Source organism: Cladophialophora bantiana (assembly GCF_000835475.1).
Source record: "Cladophialophora bantiana CBS 173.52 unplaced genomic scaffold supercont1.3, whole genome shotgun sequence".
Taxonomy (NCBI): Eukaryota; Fungi; Ascomycota; class Eurotiomycetes; order Chaetothyriales; family Herpotrichiellaceae; genus Cladophialophora; species Cladophialophora bantiana.
Window position 1 is genome coordinate 2331788 of NW_015971577.1, and position 24944 is coordinate 2356731.

General features: G+C 52.6%; 8 protein-coding genes across 8 annotated transcripts; 3 read left to right on the forward strand and 5 right to left on the reverse strand.

The window, feature by feature from the left end:
* Positions 1–404: 404 nt before the first annotated feature.
* Z519_02744 (uncharacterized protein) lies at positions 405–2410 on the reverse strand (the record flags this gene model as incomplete). Its single annotated transcript, XM_016760500.1, has 6 exons — positions 405–480; positions 550–1050; positions 1119–1140; positions 1202–1670; positions 1734–1820; positions 1880–2410. 6 exons carry the CDS (start codon positions 2408–2410, stop codon positions 405–407), a joined length of 1686 nt encoding a protein of 561 aa, XP_016624021.1.
* A 1248-nt stretch (positions 2411–3658) lies between these two features.
* Positions 3659–5054, reverse strand: Z519_02745 (uncharacterized protein; the record flags this gene model as incomplete). The annotated part of the gene is made up of 2 exons (XM_016760501.1): positions 3659–4351; positions 4404–5054. The coding sequence occupies 2 exons, from the start codon at positions 5052–5054 to the stop codon at positions 3659–3661; spliced, it is 1344 nt and encodes a 447-aa protein (XP_016624022.1).
* A 730-nt stretch (positions 5055–5784) lies between these two features.
* On the forward strand, positions 5785–7455 carry Z519_02746 (uncharacterized protein; the record flags this gene model as incomplete). Its single annotated transcript, XM_016760502.1, has 1 exon — positions 5785–7455. One exon carries the CDS (start codon positions 5785–5787, stop codon positions 7453–7455), a length of 1671 nt encoding a protein of 556 aa, XP_016624023.1.
* A 302-nt stretch (positions 7456–7757) lies between these two features.
* Z519_02747 (uncharacterized protein) lies at positions 7758–9716 on the reverse strand (the record flags this gene model as incomplete). Its single annotated transcript, XM_016760503.1, has 1 exon — positions 7758–9716. One exon carries the CDS (start codon positions 9714–9716, stop codon positions 7758–7760), a length of 1959 nt encoding a protein of 652 aa, XP_016624024.1.
* Positions 9717–10118: 402 nt separating this feature from the next.
* Z519_02748 (uncharacterized protein) lies at positions 10119–12335 on the forward strand (the record flags this gene model as incomplete). The annotated part of the gene is made up of 3 exons (XM_016760504.1): positions 10119–10806; positions 10900–11477; positions 11532–12335. 3 exons carry the CDS (start codon positions 10119–10121, stop codon positions 12333–12335), a joined length of 2070 nt encoding a protein of 689 aa, XP_016624025.1.
* A 795-nt stretch (positions 12336–13130) lies between these two features.
* On the reverse strand, positions 13131–16079 carry Z519_02749 (uncharacterized protein; the record flags this gene model as incomplete). The annotated part of the gene is made up of 5 exons (XM_016760505.1): positions 13131–13981; positions 14894–15317; positions 15645–15742; positions 15788–15966; positions 16024–16079. 5 exons carry the CDS (start codon positions 16077–16079, stop codon positions 13131–13133), a joined length of 1608 nt encoding a protein of 535 aa, XP_016624026.1.
* Positions 16080–16534: 455 nt separating this feature from the next.
* Z519_02750 (centromere/microtubule-binding protein cbf5) lies at positions 16535–18178 on the forward strand (the record flags this gene model as incomplete). Its single annotated transcript, XM_016760506.1, has 3 exons — positions 16535–16637; positions 16688–17703; positions 17759–18178. 3 exons carry the CDS (start codon positions 16535–16537, stop codon positions 18176–18178), a joined length of 1539 nt encoding a protein of 512 aa, XP_016624027.1.
* Positions 18179–21545: 3367 nt separating this feature from the next.
* On the reverse strand, positions 21546–23204 carry Z519_02751 (uncharacterized protein; the record flags this gene model as incomplete). Its single annotated transcript, XM_016760507.1, has 2 exons — positions 21546–21677; positions 21732–23204. 2 exons carry the CDS (start codon positions 23202–23204, stop codon positions 21546–21548), a joined length of 1605 nt encoding a protein of 534 aa, XP_016624028.1.
* Positions 23205–24944: the final 1740 nt, after the last annotated feature.

Here is a 24944-nt window from a genome sequence, read left to right on the forward strand (position 1 = left end):
CTCAGCATTCTGTTCAGAGCCTGGAGTTGGCCCAACTTTCGACACAGGCAGCCATATCTGCCACGGATCATGGAGGCCTGAAAACTCTGGGCGCTGATCGAGCTGATGGGATCTTCGCCCGTCCCAAAGGTGCGTCACGGAAGTGGCGGAGTGGAACAGGGTTAGCAGGGTTGACAAGGTCATCCTTTAAATATCTCAGCTGTTGCTTGATTGGGCGCCCATCTGTCGTCAACGTCCAGGAGCCCAAACGTCGAATTTCTCTAACGGGAAGGTTGCTGTATCCATAGATTTCCAACCATCGCTGCGGATATGCCCCGATTTGATATCTGCTTCTACAAACACCCGCCACTAAGTACCACGCTCCCCCTCTCGGCGGCGTGATTACTTCTCTGTCACCCGTCGCCCTAAAAATCGTCATTCATATACCGCTGGAGCCACGCGGTCCTGCCAATCCGGGATCGGATTCTTTTGCCGAATATCCTGCTCGCGAGTCAGCCCTGTGAAGCTGTGAAGCTGTGGGCCGCATCCGAAGCGGACGATACAACTCACCAGAGAGGGATCGTTAACAAACAGACAAACAGAAAGAGGGCTCCCAGGATGCAGAAGACTTGCAAGGGGCCATCTTGAGCCAGCCAGTTGTTGACGAAGTACGTCAGGCCAAACGTGAGAAGATTTCGGGCGTTGATGGCCACAAACGCTTCCTCGTTCAACTTGGGGTAGGAGTCGATCACGTAACCAAAGACACAGGTCGAGGCAAAGGCCAAGCTCATGTTTGCAAACCCAAATGTCAACACTGGGCCCAACCAATGCGTCTCGTAATGGACAGTGGCCCCGAATCCAAAGAATCCCACGGTGCCGAGGATGATGACAACGATGATCAGCACCAGTCGAAATTCAGGTTCGTATATCCCCTTGTTCTTCTTCGTCAAGTAGAGACAAATTGCGTCGTTGAGGGGCCCAGAGATGACCTCTCCAAGCAACGTCAGAATAAAAGGGGACAAGCTGATCAGCCCAACTTGCGACACGGAAAAGTTGTAGGGCGGAGCCACACTGCGAGCACCTGTTAGCTTTCACCGGTGTTGACAGGGTCTAGTGCCACGAAAGTATATGGAACTCACAATATCACCCCGTTGACCACAGCTGCAAATCTCCGTTAGCTTGTATCGATCTCCAACACTTTGGGACCAAAAGGAGAACTTACAGAAGACCACGATCCAGGTCAAGGTGGTGCCATACATGAGGAATCCCCAGAACACCGCCGGATAAAAGAAAAGCAGCACAGGGCGGGTAAAGATCTTATATATGGGAGCATAGCTGTATCGTCCAGTGAAGATCCTGAGCGACTGCCAGAATGACATCTTGGCTTCGGCGGATCCACGGGTGACTGCGTAGGACAGATGTTTGTCCTTCTCTCCATGCGCTTGAGAGACATCGTGTTCATGTCCCAACTTCATGTGGACATGCTGTGCACCCGGCTTCTCGGGATCAGTGTCGACCGCATCTGTAACCGGAACAACCACGACTGCGTCCCGACGATATGTGGTTTCGGGGACGAAGAAGAATACCGCGAACAGGAGCACGCCGAACATGATGGCGCATACTCCGAACGTCCACTGATAGCCGTCATACTCAATAATGTAGCCAGCCACAAGGGCTCCGCCTGAGATTCCCTGGTTGATGGTCGGTACACGAAACCTTTGCCAACCGTGGTACAGGAATTCATGGAAACTTACTGTTAGGAGAAACAAGTTCCAGACCGCAATTCGAGTGGCCCTTTCGTGAACGAAGTAGAGGTCACCGATGGTACACTGGACCAGGACCTATGCGAAGCTCGAGTTAGCATATTTGGCGGTCTCTTGGGGCGGGTTTTGAAGAGTACCTCATACGGAGCCATGCCGACGCCACTTATGACCCTTGACGCCAGAAAGCTGCTGTAATTGTCCGCCTTGGCACCCCAGACTGAGCAAGCGAACATGATACAGCTCGCCAGGATGTAGATCGGCCTCTTTCCGTATATCTTGGCCAAGGGATTGGTCAAGAATAAGCCGAGTCCGATGGTGAGAATCAGCCATGCGGTGGCCTGGGACAAGATTTCGACGGTGATGTGGAGTTGAGCCGAGATCTCAACGAACCCTGGACTCAACATGGGGCCAAAGGCTCCCACAACGGCGGCGGAGAGTGAAACAATCAGGAGAATCATTTCCTTCTTCCATTGTGGCCAATTCAGAGGATCATTAGGCGAGTCGGATGGCTGAGGGATCAAGATGATGTTTGAAAACCTGCCCTTGCCATGCTTTAACAATTCTCGGGGTATCTCGGCGTACTCTGGCGGTAGGTCATCCTGATCGCTCATGAAAGACGTGCCAGGCACATTTTCCAGTTTCTTGCAGTCGAGGATTCCGAATGGCATTTTGCTTAAGCGTGACCTTTGGATGTGAGTACCGTGGCAAGGCTGGGAACAGAAAGAGACCAACCCTGGGGCAAGCCCCAGGTTAAATATTAAAGAGTGTCCGGAACCCCTCCGCACTGTTCTGCACACTGAGAGGTTGTTCTTGTGGTGCGTGATGCCCCTGCAAGGGTTTGAGCATGTGCTAAAGCAAGCGAAAACCACCGTCCCACCGAGTTGACCGACAAAGTGGACGTTGGGCGAGGTTGACCGGAAAAGATGCCCAGAAGACTAGTGGCATAAAGCCTCGCTCATGGATTCGAACTGTCGCATTTCAACAGTCTAACGTAGCAGCTGGCGGAATTGAATCGGAGGGGATACCGGAATACTCCCACTGACGAGCTGTCAAGAGGGATACCATGCCTAGGACGTAGGTCTAGGGATCAGCGGTGATAGGGACAGAAACCCCCCAAGTCGCCCGAACTGTGGTGGAATAGATTGAGCGAGACGCATTGGGACTTGCATCTACCCCAGCTCGCCCAAGTGGGAGATTGTGGGGTCCATCTTCGGATGGTGCACTGTTGTGAACCAGCCCTTCAAGACTTTGGTGGAATTCCATCTCTTCAAACACCGACACTCGCTTCAAGGACGCGTGCTCACTGACATCATCCTGGCAGTTTAAGTGGCTCTGTAGAGGTGGAAGGATATCTCAGCTTCGTGTTGACCGCTACTCGCAGACTGTTGTTGCCTATGGCAGTGTGTGTCAATGTTAGTTGCCAGATTGGGAGTCGGGTGGCTTTGAGACCTCTGTAGGAGTCGGTGCACATTATTCCATGTCCTGTTCGACGGCGGTTCGTACAGATTGTCCTTAGGCATGTGTCTCAAATCGTGGCTTGCATGGGGTTGAAGAGCAATTCCGACAGCATCAGTTAGTCGGCGGCGGACCAGCTCAACGCTAATGGCAACATTTTGCAGCAACAGAAAGGCGTAGGTATTCGAAGGGAGGCCATGAAGGTAGCATATCAGCTACAAAGCTCAGCTAGTCGACAAGACGAAGAGTGAAATTGAAGAGGTCAGAAGAAGACTCGGGCGGACACGAGAAACGAGGCGTGGACTGTGGTGAGGATAAAGTGTGCACCGCGACAACCTGCGCAAGCTGCGGGAAGTGGCCGACAACTGTTGACATCCATTGACTTAATCATCCCTCTTACTCAGTCACTCAATAACATTTCTTTCACGACTTTGCTGCTGCTACGGTACGTCTACTATAGGCTATGCGAGCTGGTCAATCTCTTGAGCTAGTCTCGTCTGCACTCCATTGGGAACTGGCTCTGTTACGCCGTCAGTCCTCGTCGACACGCCCCGATCGAGCTTCTTCAGCACATCGTCGACAACCTCGTACGCGTGTTTTTCCGCGTCAAAGTCCAGAAGCCAGGCCTCCCGCTTCAGGTGCAAAGACTTGACATCCTTCCATATCTTGTCCCAATCGGCCTTGTGCCATTGTTCGCGCGTGGTGACGCCAGTCTTCTGCGCCCTGTGGACGCGCTCATACCGGATGGCTTCATATGCCCGAATGGCTCGGGGAACGTGGTCCTTGCCGCTTTTCTCGAGCGTGACCGCAAGTGTCACCCCGTCTTCCATCGATTGACTTGCTCCTTGGATTGATGTTGGTAAGAAGGGGTGTGCAGCATCACCGATCAATGCAATCCGAGCCTTGGGCGAGATGAAGGTTGGCAATGGATCCCGAAAGACGAGCTTGTAATCGACGAGTCGGTCTGGAGGTGTGGCATCAACAATGTCGTGAACTATTGGAGCCCAGCCTTGCAAATTCCTCTTGACCTCTTCCTTGTCGCCTGGGAATTGCCAGTCCTCATCAATGTCCGCATCATCTTTGTGCGTCAGAACCCAGCTGAATTCTGTGCCGTTCTTTATTGATGCGGCCAGGAAATGCTTGTCTTCGCCGATCTGCAGCAGAGGTCAGGGACTGAAACGTCGAGCATGAGAGGAACGGGCTTACCCATCCGGAATGAGAGTCGCCATTCAGCACCAAATGCTTCGTCCTTTCGTTCTTAGCTAGATCGTCGGAGGGAAACCATGATCGATACACGGCATATCCCGAGGCTTTGGGTCGGTCTTCAAAACCCAGCACAATCTTCCTTCCCGCTGACTTGACGCCTTCGGCGGCAAACACACAGTCGGCCACTAGCCTCTCGCCGTTCACGACCACGCCCGCTTCTGTGTCCGTCTCGAAATAATCCGCCACTTGTTGACCGAGCCGGATATCAATTCCCCTGGCTTTGGCGTGCTGGAAGACAACGTGGTGGATCTCTCCCCGGTGGCCGTTGATCCGTCTGCCCCATTGCTTCTCGACATCCCATACTTGCCTTGTAGCGAAGTTTCCTTTCCAATCATAAAAATCAAGGCCTTCACTGTGATGGCTGATTGGTTCAAGCTCCTCAACAACGCCTTCCCATCGTTCGAAGATATGACCCGAATTTGACGAAAAACTAATGATATCTCCCAGGGGCTTCAGTTCCGGAACTCTCTCCAGTAATATCACAGAATGTCCCTTCCGATCACATTCTATTGCGGCACACAGTCCAGCAAATCCAGCACCGACAATAATCACCCTGATGCCGGACGGAGGTAGCCTTGCGAAGCTGGACATCTTGTATGGGTCGCTTTCGTCTGAATGCTTGTCCCAAAATCAAATGCTGAGACAGGTCTGAGGGCATTTTTCATCCGAGTCAATCCTGACGGTCTACATAAACCTTCCGGGTCGCTTGAAAGGAGGCGGTTGCAGGTCCAGGTCGCCTCGACTCTCTCGGCCCCAGGCACCATCTTCGGTTCCCATTCATTTTCCACGAGTGGATTGCCACTGGCGCAATCCACTATCCAAATCGAGAGTCGATGGACGGTATGGAGAGGCAATTGTCGAAATGGGGGTTTTCCGGCACCTCGTCAACACTTACAACTGCCGAAGATCTCGACGCTGTCGGGCTTTGACGTGCGATGGGCCTTCTCCGCACATGCATTGCCGCCCCACGAAGAGCGGATCTTCTCTCCATGAAAGGTACCTCAGCCGATGTGGCAGGCGTTTTGTCCACCAATGATGGATGCGTTATTGACCGGAAGAAGAGATATTAGGTTCAGGGCTCCCAGCTTTCCAGAACCGGTGCAGGGGAGTCAACGGCAATGCTCCGTTGTCTCCCCAATTTTCCTAGATTCTCTCTCTCTATGTACCTCTGCCAGAATACTCGCGCAGGACTCTTTCGCAGCTGTATGTCTTCGTCCTTCTACGCTGTTGTTGCCTCTCATTGATCCCAATAAGCTGAGTGACCATTTCTGACACGATTCAGAGTGAGATACTGCGACTCTGTTGGTGCACCTCATCAAGGATGAGTTGGTCTACCATCTTCTATGTCTGGTCCGGTGTCACAGGTCTGTTGTTGCTGGGAGTGCTTGGTGTTGTGATTCACGACGTGATCCTGTGGAAACGAATGCCTCCAGGCCCTCAGCCGCTGCCCTTCATTGGTAACAAATTGGACGTTCCGGCAAAATACCCATGGATTCAGTTCCAAGAATGGTCGAGAAAGTATGGGCCGATTTACACCTTGTGGTTCGGTCGTCGACCGACGGTGATCATTTCTGATCCTAATGTGGCCGTCGATTTGCTCGAGAAGCGTTCTCACAAGTACAGTTCGCGCCCTCGTTTCGTTGCCATGGGAGAAATCTTCTGGGACATGAGCAGCATCCTCGTGCAACCATACGGCAAGGACTGGTCCGTCCGTCGGAAGGCCCTCCACAGTGTGCTCACCCAGAGGGCGCTTCAACACTACAAACCTGTCCAGGAAGCTGAAGCCGCACGTCTCTGTCATCAACTTCTCGAGCATCCAGAAGACTTGGACAACCTCCTGAATCGCTTCACAGCCTCAATCGTGTTTACAATCGCCTACGGACACCGTATCGACAGTATGCAATCGCCGATCATACGCCAACGCATGAAGATCATGCACTGGAATGCTGCTCTCAACGTCCCCGGTCGATATCTTGTCGAATCATTCCCTATCCTAAAATATGTTCCTGACGCATTGGCACCTTGGAAGCGAGAGATCAAATCCTGGGGCAAGGAGGAGGAGCAAGCTAATGCGCAACTGCTCAATTACGTTCGCGAGGACATTGAAAATGCGAAGAAACCAGGCGCCCCACCCCTTCCCAACAGTCTGGCAAAGCAGCTTCTGGAGAATCGCGCTGCGGACCCCTCTGCATTCGCTCTGCTGCGTGAGAGGGACTTTGCGAGTTTACCCGCGTCAGTATTCGGCGCGGGAGCAGACACCACAGCGTCGACTCTTTCCTCCGCGATCCTAGCGATCATAACGAACCAAGAAGTCCTCACGGCCGCACACGCCGAGCTCGACGCCGTGATCGGCTCAGATCGCCTCCCGGGCTACATGGATGAACCCTCGCTCCCATACATCAAGGCCATTTGCAAGGAAGCCCTTCGCTGGCGCCCCGTCGCTGTGCTGGGGGGGACTCCGCATGCCAGCACCGAAGCAGACACATACCAGGGCTACTACATCCCCAAGGGCACGAACATCCTCGGGAACAGCTGGGCCATCAACCTCAACGAGCAATACTACCCGAACCCGGACCACTTCAACCCACTGCGCTTCCTGGACGTCGACGACCCCGCGTCGCTGGGCTACCTGCCCAAGGACTACCTCGCGTCCACACCCGTGGAGCGCGGCATCTCGCATCCTTCAAAACTGGGCCACTCCTCGTTCGGCTGGGGCCGCCGCATCTGCCCCGGGGCGGACCTCGCGTCGAACAATCTGTACATCGCCCTGGCACGGGTGCTGTGGTGCTTCGACATCCGCCCGACCAAGGGCTACGTCTACGACACGTACGACTACTCGGACGGATTCAACATCCGCCCCAACGGGTATAAATGCGACATCACCATCCGGAGCGAACGTCATAGGCAAGTGCTGGAAAATGACTATCAAGCCGCGAGGGATCACCTCGTGAGGAATTTCCCCTTGTTCAAGGAGCATGAGATCGTGGTGTGAGGCCGGGAATCGTGAGATTCTTTGGTGATGAGTTGATCGCCGAAGAGACGGATGGGTGCTGCGTAGGGGATCGAGAGTGTGGTTCTGAAGAAGCTTCGCGTAGATGCTTTGCGCATGGACGCCAGCAGGCAGTCAGGTGGGACAGGTGTTTGTGCCTAAGAAGAGTGAAGTCGCATGCCGGGAAACATGGATGCTGAATTGAGCGGCTTGACCTTGTGGATTTTCCGATAGATTCCTCTACCAGAAAAAGCTGCCAGTTTCGCTCCTCGGAATTTTCCTCCCACGTCTCTTTGAAAGCTAACTCAACCCGCCCCCTGCATGCGCCGGATTCTTTCCTCAGCCGCCCTTGCCCTCCTTTCCCTCTCCAGCCTCATGCGCATTTCGGGAGTCAATCCTCTGACCTCTTCCTCTCGCTTCTCTGCGCCGGTTTTCTCCGCTGCAGCTACTGCGAGCGTCTTCCCCGCCCCTGCCTTCTTTTCCATCCTGCTCAAATTGCGTTTTTCCTCTTCCAGCCGGAGGTGTTCTAGGCCGGCTTTTCTACGCTGTGCCTCGGCCGCGTTAGAGGCCGCTTTCTCCTGTACCGCTTTTGCGTCCGCTTCTTCTTGCGAGAGCGGTGAGGGGACGTGCGCTGCGGACCAGTCGAAGGCACTGTCGCCGAGTTGGTGTCGAGCGATGCGGAAGGCGTCTCTAGTTTTGGGGTCACCGGCAATATCGTACGCCGTTCTGCCGTCGCCGTTCCTTATGGTCGGGTCGGCCTTTGCTTTGGTGAGGAGGGCTAATACCAATGCCGGCGAATTGGTCGACGCAGAGAAGTGGAGCGGAGTCGGGGCGTGATGGTGGTCAGAAGGGGGAAAGAAGGTGAAATCTGGCGACAGTTCGTTCTTGGTTAAATAAAGTAAGACCCCTGGCGCCTTTGAACGGCGAATAAGGCCTTGTAATTGAGAAGTGTGAAACCGAGCGGTCTCCTCTTCCTCACTAAGCTTTGATGCTTGCGGTTTCGGTTTCGGTTTCGTAGCAGGTTTCTCGAGTGAACGCTTCTCAGCAGCCGGCTCAACAAATTTCCCCACTTTCAACCTCGTAAGCTCATGAAATGAACGCAGAAGCTCTGCTTGAGTCGCCCGACGAGTATTGAAAGGAAACCCACGTATCCTCTTGTCATTGCTCCTCAAGACCTGACCGTCGTAGGGTCCGAACAAGGTTCTTCTGTTGGTGCTTCCGGTCGCTCGAATGAAGAGCAATTCAGCGGAGTCAATCATCTCTTTCCACTCCGATAATACAGCTCTCACGTCTGCCTCTAGAGCCATCTCGTTGTACCTCCGAATGGATGAACCCGCTGAATGGGCGTTTCCCTTTGCGTTGTCATTTGCGGTCTGAGAGCCACCTTGTTTCCGTCTCGTAGTATATCGGTGGAAGGTCTTGTGGGCTCTGACAACTGCGTGGCGCTCCTCAATGCCACCTGGTCCTTTCCTTAATTCCGGTACCAAAGAGACGACCATGGCGGCAAAATGACCGCCCCCGATCATGCAGAGGAAGAAGTGAGGATCATTTGCGCCAGCGTGTGTTGGGCCTCCGTGAGACCTCCCACCCTGTTTTGGCATTGTCGGTTTAAGCTGCTTCGTCTTAAGGATCTCTACAAGGGAAGTGGATGCTTGTTCTTGCTCCTCGTTTGATAATATAGCCCGGTAGATGCCCAAGCCAACATCGTTTCCAATCCTAGGACTTGACAACCATAACAACGGGGCATTGCCAAACCCCCGCTTTTTGGAGCCTTCTGTGTCACCGGTCGGTTGTGGATGCGATATCCTGGCCTGCCGCCTGAGTAGAGCAGTTAAGGTGTTGTCTCCGCCTTTTGTGTCCTCTACATCGTCCTCATCTGACTCTTCGGAGTCTGATCCGGAGAGCGACTCGTCCAAATCACCAATCATCCTCGTAAAAGTAGATTCATCAATTGGAGAGATTCCCTTTATGCTTAGTTTGAGGTTGTATCGGTGGAAATCCGACTTGACATGCAGTCGCTGGTCTTGGACATTGTCGAAGGCGACTTTGCACAGCGCGCATGACGTTGAAGTTGCAATACCATCTTCGCCGAGACTGTTCTGTCGACTTGGAGGTCTCGCTTCGGACTGTGACTCTTGCGCCTGCGCCTGCGGCTGTTCCCCTCCAGCAAGCGTGAAGGTGAATAGCAGTTCCGGCGGCAGATCGTAGACGTAAAGTGGCCAGCGCAAGAAAGGGTTTGTGTCAGTGCGAGCCTTGTCGGCCATTCTTTTGCTCTCTGGGACCGGTGCTGCAATGCCGCTCAGGCCGTTCGTCTGTTATATTGTTCTCTTTAGATGCGCAGGATGCGCCAGTCGACAGAGTTTCCAACTACGTCACCGGCGGCGTCGCGCATGTCACGTGAGTTCGCGTCGGCTAACTTTTCCCCTCGGCGCGTTTGGTGAATTGTCGCCTGAAGCTTTGCCTGTTTCTCCTGTTTCTCCTGTTTCTCACCCAAATATCAGCTCCACTACCAGGTAACTGCCTGAGAACGAGGAGCTGTTGCCTTTACCCTCCAATGCTTCTTCGAAATGCCCATGCCATAAATAACGAAGGTCTGTCGCTCTCACTCTTTTGACCCATGCATCTCTCGCCCTCTCGCACCCCCTCTAGGCCAAGCTCCCAGGAAAATGGTTCGAATCAAGCAGCCTTCCCAACCTGCTGTCCCAGCGCTGGACGGCGTTACTATCAGCTTCGCTGCGTATAACCCCAGCGCGCATCCTGAACTCTCACGCAAAAGTGTTGCGGAACTGAAGACTGACATTTTCGACTGTGGCGGTTCTTACACGACGTCGCCGAGCCAATGTACACACCTCATCGCCACTCGCGCTCAGTTTGACAAGAAACTCGGTCGTATTACTCAAGCCCAAAAGAACCCTAATACGATAATTGTCATTTACGAATGGCTTGCTGCGTCTCTGGCCTCGAGTGCACCGGTTGACATTGAGCAATATCTTCTCAAGGATTCACCAACGAATGACGACGACGTAGCGAACGATAACGAGCCCAAACCTCCTCAAACCGCGGCGGCCAGGTCGCTAAAGCGCTCTAGGAAAGATGACGACAATGAGGATGATCTCAAACCGACCAAGAAAACCAAAGCATCTAAACCACCCGATCTGCCTACCGCTGTCTCAGCTATCAAAACGGTCCAAGTTCCAGTAGATCAGTTTGTCATCTGCGCTCCATACTACGCCGTTCACGTGGACGACAGCGGCACGATTTACGACGCTACGTTGAACAAGTCTGATGCAAAAGTAAACAACAACAAATTCTACAGATTACAGCTCTTGAGAAGGAGAAAGGAATTCTACACTTGTAAGTTTCCCTTGACATTCGTACCAGTGTTTTCTGTGGTTCCCCAAAGTTCTGTGTCGGCGAGACAGATCTTTGACCCTAACGATAGCATAGGGACACGCTGGGGTCGTGTGGGTGAGAATGGTCAGAGCAAGTTGCTCGGTGACAGCTCGCTTGACGATGCACTTCGGTTGTTCGAGATGAAATTCAAAGAGAAGTCTGGTCTCACTTGGGAAAATAGGGATGCACCGTCCAAGAAGGGCAAGTACGCCTATCTCGAAATCAACTACGCAGAGTCGGAGGACGAGGCTGAGAAGGGCGCCGTGCAAGTGAGGCCAAAAGATGACTCTCCTAGGAAAGAAAAGGCCTTTGCCGAGAGCAAACTTGTGCCGCCGGTCCAGCGTCTGATGGAACTCATCTTTAACCTGCAATTCTTCAATAACACCATGGCTGACCTTAACTACGACGCAAACAAAATGCCGCTTGGGAAGCTTAGCAAGAAGACTCTCCTCAAGGGTTATGAAGTTCTCAAAGAGCTGGCCTTGCTCATTGCCGACCCTTCTGCGGCCACAGTCATGGGAGAGTCACAAGGACAAGCCGTCATGGACAGAAGTAATCAGTACTTCTCACTGGTGCCACATGTTGTTGGTCGCCGATCTCTACCCATCCTCAAGGATATGGATTCCATTAAGGTACGTGCGCATAACTGTCGTCGCTGTCAAGCCTCCTCGCTAATTGTGTTGCAGAAAGAAATTCAACTCCTAGAGACGTTGACAGATATGCAATTGGCCAATGAGATCATGAAATCCGCTGCGGTTGCGGAACACAAGTCTCTTCACATGTTGGACAGACAATACCAAGGACTCGGCATGAAAGAGATGGTTCCTTTGGATCAAGACAGTCAAGAATTCGCCGAGATTTTCCACTACCTGAATAAGTCAACTGGTACCACCCATGGCGTCAAGTACGCGGTCCAGGATATCTTCCGCATCGAGCGCAATGGTGAATCTGACCGACTCGGCCAGTCACCGTACGCAAATCTCGGATCAAAGAGTGATCGTCGTTTACTTTGGCACGGATCACGCGTCACCAACTTTGGTGGTATCCTCAGCCAAGGTTTGCGGATTGCACCACCAGAAGCCCCGGTATCAGGCTACATGTTTGGAAAAGGGGTCTACCTTGCGGATATGAGCTCAAAAAGTGCTGGCTACTGTGCATCGTACAATAGTGGCGGGAACGGTTTGCTCCTTCTTTGCGAGGCTGAACTGGGCACCCCGCCTCTGAAACTCACACATGCTGATTCCCACGCCGGGGACCGCGTCAAGGAGAACAGCTGCATTTCCACCTGGGGCGTGGGTCAAACCGGTCCTTCAGTCTGGAAAGATGCTAGCTGCATTCACCCAAGCCTGATAGGTATTAAAATGCCTGATGTGGTCAATCATCCGCCAGGTCCGACTAATGAGCCCAATGCATACCTTCTGTACAACGAATACATCGTTTACGACGTAGCTCAGATCAGACTACGATACCTTCTACGAGTCAAAATGTGAACTGGGAGGTTGGATGATATGGACGCAAGCAGAGAGTGGCAACTGGGGATGCGAATGCTGATTCCATACTCTTCCTGTTTCACTAGCGACACGAGAAGACAACCAAGAAATCACGATTTGCACAGCCTGAGGGTCGTAGACATTTATTCGACCACCGATTCAACTACTTCTAACATTTCCATGGCATCCAATACGCCTGGTGACGACGGACGCAAAATGGAAAGGAAAAGCAGGAGCTATTCGGGATACGCCATCCAGTTACACCAGAGCATAGCATTGGAGTCATCGGGCTTCTGCTACATGGCACGCTTGTATGAAGCTAGCCTCACGAGTGGAATCGAGAGGAGGGAGGCTTTTTGCGTGGATCTCATAGAATAGGAGATTGATTCAGATGATCCGCCTGGTTCATGAAGAACTTCCTTTTCCAGCTTGCTCTACGTATGGCTTCGGGCTGATCCTGGCCCTTCCAAACTGGAATCTATCCTTTTTTCCCTTTCCCCTATTTTCGTTTCATTTTATTGCACTGCATTGTATTTGGTACACACTCTTTTTTGGTTTCTTGTCCCAAACTTTCCCCCCAGAAAAAGTTTCCAGACATGCTTCTGATAATGTGGACCCATTTGCCCTCTTGGCTCTGGATTCAATATCGCTCTCCATTTTGCTAATGTCGCCCACGTCCTTCGCTGGCGTGGCGGCTCCGTCCTTCCTCATTGGAAATCCGCACCATGAGTCAATCCGCCCAAGAAGATCTATCTATACACCTATACACCGATTGTATGATGTTGGGGATGATACTCAGAATGCCCGTTCATCCAGCCCGGCGACCCACTTCTTGCGCACCACGCTATCCCGATATTTCGTGTTTTCACGCTTCGTTTTCTTGACGAGCTCGTCAGAGAGGCCCCGCTTGCCTATAACATTGTTGATGACTTGCAATGCGTCGTCGATGACCACGTTAATGGCGTTATTGTTGTCGTTGTTGTTGTTGTTTTTGTCTCGACCCCCGCCGGTGCCGTTGCTGTCGCTGTCGCCATTGCCATTGTTTCCATTCCCAGTATCGGTGTCGGTCGACGAGGAAGTGGAATTGGTTGAAGTTGCGTCAGCTGTAACATTGCTTGCGGCTGTGTCGCTGGTGACGTTGGCTGAGGCTGCCGTCTCGTTCATGGCCACAGCCACAGCCTGGACCAAGTCCGTAGAGTTTCCGGCACACGCACTGACGATGTCGGCCATGGTGGTGTTGCTCACGGCCACGGCCTCGGTGACGTTGGCTACGCCGGTCTGGTTGACAGCAGCTTCCATCGCCGCAACCATACAAGCAGCGGCGGCGTCGACTACAGTTTGATTGCTTGAAGCGGCAGCAGCAGCACCATTGTCTTTGTTCTTGTTGGAATGCTTGTGCGCTCGTGGGAGGAGAGAGTCACGTCTCCATGCCATCTCCTCACGGGAAGGCGTCACTGGCAGCACATAGCCTGAGACGCCAGGGACGAAAAGGCCCGGGACGCAAAGAGCTGCGGCGAATGCCAATGATGGAAGATTGTGGCTTGGTTCAAAGCCAGCGAGGACGCCTGGCAAGAGCAAAAGAGAGAGACTGAAAGAAGAAAAGATGAGGAACCGGCCCATTGTGTCGGTAGAAATGAAAGGACAACCTGTTGTCTGTGGTGGCGTGAGATATGGTCAAAACAAAATGAAGGAAAGCCTGTGAGAGTGAAATGAAGGCAAGTGGCAGCAGGGCCTGCCTGCTGTACTATCAGTGCGAAAAGAGAGGAAAGGGCACGGGATGTCTAGACAGCCAAGGAGGGTCAAAAGCGGGAGAACTTTTCATTCATATAGGTTGAGGAGTCTTGGAAAATTTTCCGCGCCTTAGTTTTCAAACGTTCATGAGCAGTCTCTGATATGTGAATCCAAATGTGATACTCGAGAACCACAATTCTCTTGCATTCAGAGCAACGAGCCTGTGGGCTGGTGGCAGGGAACATGGCCATCATAGCGGGCGTCAATGATGATCACTGGACGCACAGCCTCAAAATCCATGATTTTTGTTGATGCGGAAAAGTCTCCCGACGAATATGCATGCGCGTTAAGTTGCGTCCAGTGCAAGCGAGAGGTCTGGCTCAAGCATTGCGTGGACAGTGTTTCCTCAATGCTTCGAGACGCATCTTGGCCTCGGCAAGCAGGCTTTTGGAGCATGTGACGTGGCAGGTCCATCTTGGCCGTCGCGAGTCACAATGGGCACGTCGAGAATATGGCAGAAGATTGACCGGAAACACAGGAGCCGTGAGACGAAAAGCGTATGAAACCGGTGGAGAAGACAAGGCTGTGGATGCCATGTGGATCGGCCCCTGAGGTCCAGCACGTTTCAGGTGCACGCATTGGTCTTGGCAGAGGAATCCATGCTGGAGGATGATACTGGAGACACTGGAATCATGCTGGATAATCGAATATGTCTGATTGGTCGGGTATCTCATGGCTCGTCAATGTTGTTGTACAGGTTGTTTCTCAAGTATATGGCCGATCAGAGGTCCTTCAGTTGCCTCCCAATCGCCGGCCCGCGCCCCTACCACTCCACGAGTTTGAAAAGCCACTAGTCCAACCGCGACTCTGCTGTTGGGGGATATTTTGGCCAGGTCTGAAGCTCGTTCCATAAGCTTTGTGAGTGAATGAGCTTCTATCTGCGCCGAAATATCTCCTGACTGCTGCTGGAGTTTGTATGTAATTTCTCCCACCCTGGAAAGTCGGATACAGTCTTGTCAGAAAGTCGTAGAGGTGGGCGGCAAAGACACCAGTGGCCTGTTCTAGAGCTGCTTGCGGACCACCCATTATTAGGGTCAGCGTGAGCATGGCCCATGGAAGCAGCTCGACAGGGATTTGGAGAATGACGAAATGTGCTTTCTTGCCCCGGTTGTCTTGGGCGAAAGTGTAAATGAAGGCAAGGAGTAAGGCTTGCGTAAGAACACGGCCACCTAGAACGAGGCCTCCAGACGCCTGGTCCAAAGTCAGCAGACCGCCATTACTCGGCTATGGGCAAACCAGAAAGTTGGTAATGTGATGAGATGTAGGAAGCCTAAACCGCCATACGCAGATTGATTCTTCACGAACAGCTTTCTCAATGGAGCCACCACCAGGCCTGTACCGCATAAAGTCCCATTTGACAGATTTGCGAATGAAGGGAGCTTTATGTGCCACAGGGGTAATCTCCCTCGTTTCCAGGAACCGCTTCAGCTAGAAAAGACTGGGCGGGCAGATATGCGAGGTGTCGACTTTGAAGACAGGAAAGACTAGTTTTGGGAAAGAAAGAGATGGAGGACTCACCAAGATGGCAGTCGCCACAAAAAAGACATAGGTGAAGAAGTCCCCCGGTTGCGTGAATCGAGGAGAATTCAGTTCTAGGCCGGAGCCATATGTGTACACTGATCAAATTAGACACATCCGGGTAGGTGATAACAGTGACTTACTGAAATAGAGGTCGAAGACAAAGGAAAAGCCACCACCGGTCAGAAGGAAGCAGGAAAGTAGCCGCCAAATCTCAGGGGGGAACTTGAATATCCACGGTGTGTAATACAAGATCCACCTGAAAGATACCAGACCCGAATGGACCAGTGCAGATTCTACAAACATCGCCGCTACAATAGTCCTTTGAATTGTTAGCCGTGCAAGACCTAAGGGCGGGAGACGTAGGGGATTCACCGACCGAGTAACCGGAGGCGTGCTCCAGAATCTGTCCATGATATCAACGCCGCCGCTCATTGGAAGTCTCGGATTGGACGCGACGGAGGAGATGAAGAAATTTCGCGAAGCATGGGAGGAAAGAGAGTGATTATATTATGACAAGGATTGGACACAGTGTCTTGAATGCCGTTGTCTGAACGTTGCCTGAAAATATTTCGGGCCTTGATAATGCCAAGACTCTAGAACGCACTAGTCTGTATGAGGCCTAGTTGGCTCTCCGCACCGACACGCCGAGTTCAAGATTTTGCTCGACTCCATTTATTTCGCTTTGCGGTCGCAACGAACAGAGATTAATTTTTTCGTATTGCCCTACATATTCCCACATCAGTATTTGCGGCATTCAAAAGAGTATCTTGTCTGAGGATCCCTTTTCCCTTTGACTTATCCAGGATCTTTCCAGCGCCCAGCTAGCTCCGTGCACAGTTGTCTGCGCGTAGCAAGCACTCAGTTTGGGCCAACGCAATTCCGCCAACATGGCGAAGGTCGCGGAGGCTGATTTCAGCATTAAACCAGAAAATATCACACCCCAGATTCCTACATCTGAATGGCCGCTTCTGCTGAAGAATTATGACAAACGTAAGACTCCACGGTCATGGCCTCCCAAGCTCCAATTAACTCGATTCTAGTGCTGGTTCGAACCGGCCACTTCACGCCCATCCCCGTGGGCTGTACACCATTGAAGCGCGATCTCAAATCCTACATCTCTTCTGGTGTCATCAATCTCGACAAACCTTCGAATCCTTCCAGCCACGAAGTCGTCGCCTGGGTCAAGCGAATATTGCGGGTAGAAAAAACCGGCCACAGCGGCACACTTGACCCCAAAGTTACAGGATGCTTGATTGTTTGCATCGACCGAGCCACAAGATTGGTGAAATCACAACAAGGTGCCGGAAAAGAATACGTCTGCGTCATACGATTACATGACAAACTGCCTGGAGGAGAAGCGCAATTTGCTCGAGCACTGGAAACGCTGACGGGCGCCCTGTTCCAACGACCTCCTCTCATCTCCGCCGTCAAGCGACAGCTCCGTATCCGAACCATCCACGAGAGCAAATTGTACGAATTCGACAATGACCGCCATCTCGGCGTTTTCTGGGTCAGCTGCGAAGCTGGGACCTACATCAGGACTCTGTGCGTACATCTGGGATTGCTGCTAGGCGTTGGTGCGCACATGCAGGAATTGCGAAGGGTCAGGAGTGGGGCGATGGCCGAGAGCGACGGTATGGTCACACTGCACGATGTCCTCGATGCACAATGGATGATGGACAACAACCGGGACGAGTCTTATCTGCGGAAAGTGATTTCCCCGCTCGAGAGTCTCCTGACCACGTACAAGAGAATTGTCGTCAAGGACAGTGCGGTCAATGCTGTCTGCTACGGCGCCAAACTGATGATCCCCGGTCTACTGCGGTTCGAGGCCGGTATCGAAGTGCACGAAGAGGTCGTTCTAATGACCACAAAAGGCGAGGCGATCGCTCTTGGTATTGCGCTGATGTCAACAGTGGAGCTATCTACCTGTGATCATGGTGTCGTTGCCAAGGTCAAGAGATGTATCATGGAGAGAGACCTGTACCCGCGACGATGGGGCATGGGGCCTGTGGCGCTGGAGAAAAAGAAGATGAAATCCGACGGAAAGCTTGATGTATGACCTTCGCCTCCCCCTTTGCGCTCTTCTTGATTCTAACCTCCCAATGTAGAAATACGGCCGACCAAACGAAAATACTCCGGCGAAATGGAACGCTGAGTATACCGACTACGGCGCTTCCGCCACGGCAGAAGGCACCAAATCCGTCCCCGTGAGAGAGACAACCTCCAAATCGGATGTCCTTTCCGCACTACCCGTTGCTCCCAGTGGTGAGACCGCCGGAAAAATGGATCTCGACGAGACTGTGGCGGTCCCTCCCGCAGGAGAAGCGGCGGCAGAGCCCCCGACGACAAATGGCGAGTCGCCGCTGAAAACCAAGACAGAAGATAAGGAGAAGAAGCGCAAGACTAAACATGAGGGCGAGACGCCTGAAGAGAGAGCTGAGCGGAAACGGAGGAAAAAGGAAAAGAAAGAGAAGAAGGAGAAGAAAAGAGCGAGCGGGGTGAAGAAGGAGGAGAGTGACAGCGAGTGAAAGTTTGGCTATTTGCTCTCTTGAAAGGCGTCCCGGAAGGCTTGTACTTAAAACAATGGAACCCGACGATGACACCACCAAAACAAAGATCTACTTTGGGACGACACGTCCATCACCATTCGCGTCATGGGTCGAGGAAGCGACCCAAAGCGCATTTCACACGCAAACTAGTTGGGCGATCCTCTCAAGCGGGGAGAGAGAACTAGGATGGTGTGACCGAGTCCTCTTCTGGGAGACGGGGACGGCAAGAATGAAGGATTGACAAAGAAGCCTGACGATTCCACTGGAGTGTCAACCTTTTCTGGCGTGCCTGATGATCGGACTTTTGATCTCGTTGTCCAGGTGTGCATGAACGAGCATCAAGCAGGTACGGGTGAAGTGATTGGAGGTGTTTGTTTGTTGTCTGAACTGGGAAAGAGAAAAAGAAACGCGAAACGGAGTTTCCGATATGATGATAATGGTCAGTCTGCTAGTGGAGGAGTTGGCTGTGGTGGCATGTTTCTATAGCCGTATACCTGGATTGCTGGACGGCTGACTTGCAATCATACTCGTGGTCATGGTTACTTGTTGTATTCCATTATAACTCTTGACTCTTGACACTGTCTTGATGTCCGCGTCTGCTTTGCGGCCTTATTCTTGTCCCCGCGCCTGTGCCTACTCTTCCCCTCGACAGCCTTGTCCTTCCTCCCCTTCACTAAGCCCCTGACTTGCCCAGTATGCAGACAGGCAGGCAGGCATGCAAAATCCTCGGTCCCTCAGGGGTAGCGGGAACATATTCGATCCCTAACCAGAGCAAGTGCAAGAGTCTGTGCCAAAGAACGAGGCAGAGTAAGCAATATCGGCTACGCAACCAACTCCCACCATGTAGCCAGCTACTCTATATGGAGTTCATACTTCCCCCAACTCCCTTGGCGCTCATCTGGCGTCCACCATGGACTGTAGATATGCGGTGTTGAGCGCCGTGGTGCTTTGTTTCTCGCCTTTTACCTGTCCTCTCCCACTCCCGGTGCTACTCCCTCCCCACCTACAGCCACTCCTCTCGATCTCCCCGACCATCGCCAATCTCCTAAACGTTCTTCCCCGCCAGATTCAAGCCGCCAAGAGTAGTTTCCTTGCTTCCCAGTCAAGCCAACTGGCATTCCTTCAGGTCTGGCCGCTAGGTCCTACTAGGCACGGTACGTAGCGCCCTATGTACCGAGTGAGTAGTCAATGCTCGGAGTCTTTCAAGTCTCTGGGGGTCACGTTCTTGACTGCCTCTCTTCCCTTGTATCTATATTCCTCCCCCCCACGGAAATGCCTCACTGACTTACTCGATCCTATCCCATCCCATCTCGTACCTTCTCTTGCTTCACTTTGCTGTGCTTAACTTGTCCCGGCAAGCCTTACCGTTCCCTTCCCTTCCCACGCTTGTCTCGCCTCATCTCGCCTCTCTCGCCTCACTTCTTGTCGATGCACCTTATGTCATGTCATCTCCTGCGGCGTTACATTCTATTATAATATATTACCCTACATTCCATCCATTACCTTGATAGCTGAAACGCTAGGCAAACTCTAAGAACTACAAAAAGAAAGAAAAAGAGTGGGAGGAAAAGCTTATAGACATGCGTTCTTAATACCTCGATTACAGACCTCATGAAAAGATATCCGGACCGAGACTTTTCGCCAGCGCGGCGCAACCGAGCGGTCGGGTAGAATGTAAGACTCGAGACGGGGGGAAGAATATGAGCTAGACAGGTAAGTAGGAATTGAGTAAGTACCTAGCAAGTGAGGAAGTCCTGGGGTAGGGGAAGGTTCCGCATCAAGCAACTCTCCAAGTTTGGGACCTATGCACATGGCTTGCAGGACCGAGTATATACCTAACATATGATCATGAACGACATGGATCCTCAGTAGCAGCACACATGGTTATGATATGGGACGGGACCAGGATCTTTTGTTACGTTAAGGACCCACTTGTACAGACTGGTACATGTGTAGTAGGTCGGTCGCGTGGTCATTTAGTAACCCACTCACGAGAACTTACATATAGGTGTGTCACACACACACACACACGACTCACATCATGCATGTCGCTGATCTGTAAATCCATCTTGTTCCCAACAGGCGGCGTCAAAGCACAGTGACGTCTGAAAGGCTTTTCCCCTTGTCAGACTTGGTTGAGAGGGGAAGGTGAGGGGGAGGGGCGCCGAGGGGAGGGCTCACAGGGTGCTTGGGTGAGTATTTCCACCGGGTGTTGCTCTGTCCAGACTGGATAGATGGATGGTTCAATGGACAAACCGGATCAAACGGTCAAACCCCGCCTTCCCAAAAACAGGAATTCTGGTGAGGCAGACTTAGTAACCACGATACCGCCGTACTCTTACAACCGAGTATGCAATCTGAGTTAATCCTGGGCGGCGGCGGAATGCTGGTTATGCAGGAACTACGTAGACAGGGGGAGACCAGGATCAATGGATTCATTCCATGCTCGGCGCTGGGCTGAGAGAGAAACGACAGTGTCAGAGCCTTTATTGCGATTTTGCTGAGCGGACGCAACGGTCCAGCACTCAGGTCCCCCTGGTGGCATATTGATACCCCGATGCTGGAAATGCCCCCAGAAGCTCACGCGGGTTTCGCAAAGTCGATTGGGCTGCTCATAGGATGGGGCGGCTGGGTCCTTCATTGCACGCCAGAGACGCAAAACCAAGCCCTGAAATTGAGATCTTGTTTCATTTCATTCGCTCCAAAAAGATAATAGTTTTTCCTTCAGTTGTCGGATACCAAACAAAAAAAAAAAAAAATAACCGGATTGTATCAAAACAGCATCCCCTAGGTTGTGGTACAGTGTATCGGTCGGAGTTGCCCGGGCCTTGAAGCATGAGTATATATAGATCCAAGGTCGGCAAAGGGTGAGTGACCGTGCTTGGCCTCGCGCTGGCAAACAGAATTGTAATGCTAGGTAGACCACCGCTGGTTGTTGTTACAGGAGTCGGCTCGCTTTCTGGGAGTCCTTGGGCTCAGCGACCAGAACAGGCGGGCAGTCGAGAGAAACATCCGCAATGAACGCTGGAGCGAACAATGAAAAAGCCTTTTTTTGCCCTTCTTTGCTATCCAAAAAACAAAGTCCAATGGTTGAACGATCGCATTCCTCCCAAATCTTTCTTCTGAATATTGCCGGAATCTGGAAGCTGGAAAAAGGTCCCAAAAGTAACCGATAAAGACGCTGGTCTTTTTGCTCTCACTGTGAATAATGCTTCAATCATAACTTCGTCAGGGTCATGCTCGTGCCTGAATCACGAGTAGTGGAATTAATCATGTCGACGCACGCCGGACGCAAGAGCGCCTCGCCGGAGCATCATCATGCCAGAGAACGGGGAAAAGGCGGTCTTTAGAAGCCTTCCTCGCCTGCCTTGCACACTTTGATCTCTCTGCCCCATTCGGATTTAAGCACTTGCGATGCGGTGATTCGGCGGCCAGGATTTGGGTCGAGGATCGAATAGATGACGTTTCTGCAACGAGCCTGGTAATGAAAAGTCAGTCGAGGACCAGCAGTGAGTGCCTGGAAAGTGCCTACCCTGTGCAAAGTCTCGATCGGAGCATATCCCTCTTCATCTTTCCGCCCTTCGAGATATCTCTGGTAGAACTCATCTTCTTCTTTGCGGGCGACTCGCCACAGATGCCGACCAGTTCGCATCGCCATGTAGATGACACCACAGGCCCAAACATCCACGGCGCGAGGATCAAATTCGCCACCGCTATATTCTTCAGGGGCAATGTACGGGGCACTCCCGCAGAGTCCGGCTGTCATGTGGGCTTCCTTCTCCCAAGCCATGCGGAAACACTCGCCATTCCCAAAGTCGGTGATTTTGAGAGCGCCGTGGGTTGTCAAGAGAAGATTTTCGGGCTTGAGATCGCGGTGAGCCACGCCCATTTCATGCATGTATTCGACACCACGCATCAGCTGCTTAAAGAAGCAGTCTGCCTCGGGGACGTGGAGAGTGCCGGCCGCGAGAATCAGTGTATAGAGATCTCCACCGGCACAGTATTCCATGACTTCGCAATAGTCCCCTTTAGCATCTTGTAGAAGATCAAGGGTGTGGATGATGTTGGGATGGCGGAGTGACGACGAGATGCAGAACTCGCTAGTCAAGCGTTTCTGATATTTCTTGGCCGTCTCTTGAGGACGGCGGCGGAACTCCTTCACGGCGTAGAGTAATTCTCCTCCAACACTGTTAGGGTCTGGTTTGTGAGATATTCTCACGATGCCGAAGGCGCCGCGGCCGACAATTTCCTGGCATTTGCCGTATTTCTCGACCAAGTTGGCCGTGGCGTTTGGTCCTCCCTTCTTGTCAGAGGCGAGGTTGTCCTTCTCCGATCTGAGTTGGTCAACCCATGACGACATCAGAGTCAACTGTTGATCACCAGCACCGTCCTGGTCCTTCTTCTTGCCGCCACCGAGCATGTCTCGGAGCATATCGGACAACTTCTCCTGCCGTTTCGCCGACTTGAGGTAATGTGCATGAGTGCCATCGTCGCGTACCTCGAACCGTTTGTGGACAGCATGTGCGGGATCGGATAGGGATTCCCCTTTGCTCTTCTCCTTTGTGGTACCGAGGATAGTCATCTTCCGGGCGTTCTTTTCGTCGTTCGAACCTTGTCTACCAGAGGGAGGTCGGCCGTTGGGAGGGTGGCCGTTTTCCAGACGAGCGTCAAGAGAGGTCTCTTTTATTTCAGCCGCAGCTTTGGCGGCCTCGACGTCTTTGGGGTCGGACCGAGAAAACATTCGAGTCAGACGGTGCGTCATTTTGCCCTTCTTCGCGGACTCCTTAGGCGCAGCTGCGCCCGAATTTGACGTCGTGGGGGACAGACTCGAGAGGCTAGTGGTGGGCGCGGCACCGCCGTTGGCTGTTGGAATCTGGAGGTGTGCCGTGTCCTCCGTCGGCCGTGCTATCGAATGTGTCGACACATCATCCTGTGACACAGGAGAATGAACGAGCGTAGGGGACTGTTGCGGAGCGAATTGCACTGGCGATGATGTCTGATTCATGTGAATGGCGTATGCAAGGAATGGCGCACGAGAGGGGCCGGGGAGAGGGTTGTTTAGGGCAGGACGCCCTATCTCTCGACGTTTAGTGGCGGTAGATAAGGTATCCTGTAGGCGACTTGTAGGTCGTGTAACGACAATCTGGTTATAAAACTGACAAGGATAATTCTGGCCAGGGTCGATTTCGCAAGACGATGTTTCTTTACTCTTGTGCTATGTTTCGCGGACGAGGTTGGATTTGGTGATAATGATAAATATGGGTGGTGGCGAGGACGGAATAAGTGCGTGTTGCTGCCAACGTGAAAAAAAAGAAGCCGAGGAGGGGCTAGAAATTGCGCAGCAGTTGAGAGCAACGAAGGCGAGTCGATGGCTTGTTGAGGCCTTAAGTGATGATGAGGATTTTTGGGGGCTGATCGTGTGCGGGCGCAGACAGGTAGACTTCATTCACGATCTGTCAAGCAACTTGAAATCAGGACCTCGAACCTTGGAGGACCTTGGTCCTGGGCCCTTGTCTTCTCAAGGAGCCAAACTTTTGCCCAGTTGTGCGATGCTGGTCAGTGCTCACCGGCAAGACGGAGCCAACTGTTCAGGTGGGTGGTGCAAGGTGGCTGTGATGGTGAGGCCTGCAGACCAGGGGGAAAGCGTGCGGGCAACGCAGCGGATTGGCCTGCTTAGGAGCTGATGACCAATGCAGGACCGTGCGTGCAGATGCAAGTTCAAGGCCCGGGATGGTGTTGCGCCAGGCCTCGGGAGCAGGTGGGAAATCGAAAGCGGTAGTGACAGGACGAACGGTCCAGTAGGTGCCTGGCTGACAATGGATGGTGATCTCGGGACTTCTGAGGGTCAGGACGTACTTGGTAGGCGTAGTTCGGTAGTTTTGGTAGGGCAGCGGTGGAAGAGAGGCCCGAGGGGAAATTCGTCTCTTGTGTGCGGAATGATTTTTGTATGAGAGAATTTCTTTTTCCTCCAGTCCCGATTTGTGTGAATCTCTGCAATCCCGTTCCCGGGAGCCACCACTTACTACTCGGTCCTACTCAGCAACCACCTCTTCACGATGACGAAGGCGGAGACGGAGACGGAGACGGACAAGGGTGATTGAAGGGAGGTCGAGGTGATGTGGGTGGCAGGTGAGGACTTGACGGTACCGGGTAGATAATAAATAATAGCAGGAGGAAGTAAAGGAATCAGTGAAGCGGTGGTAAGAGGATGGTCTGATGGGAGCGTTCGTGGATGGCGAATAAATTCTCCATTCAGTTCAGTTTGTCCTGAGGAGTGCGAGGGTGCGGGTGGTGGTTGTAGCAAGATGGTGCAAGGGTGCCGAATGTGTTTGCAGGCTGCAGCAAGCATCAAGCATCAAGCATGCAGCATGCGGGCAAGCTAAGTTAGTTGGTACGAGATAGTAGGCACTTAACTGGGATGCCCGTCTTCCAAGGCCCCTCCCCGCTGGCCCTTCTCACCCACCGAGGCACGAGTGCTAGGCTCCCAAAGCCCCTAGCCCCCAGCACCCTAGCACCCTTACACTCGTTACTTGCCATGCAGCAGCCAGCCCATCGGCTGCTTAGGCGGTTCCTGCAGGTAATAATAATACTAATTTCATGGGTGCCATTCGGTGCCATTCGCCATTGCGTGCCCCTCGTTTCCCTTTCCATTAACTTTTTTGGTTTCCGTTCGAGCTCTCCGTTCTCGCGCTCGCGGCTCCCCGCTCTCCCTCATCAGCAGCGACTAGGTACGCTACGACAAGGT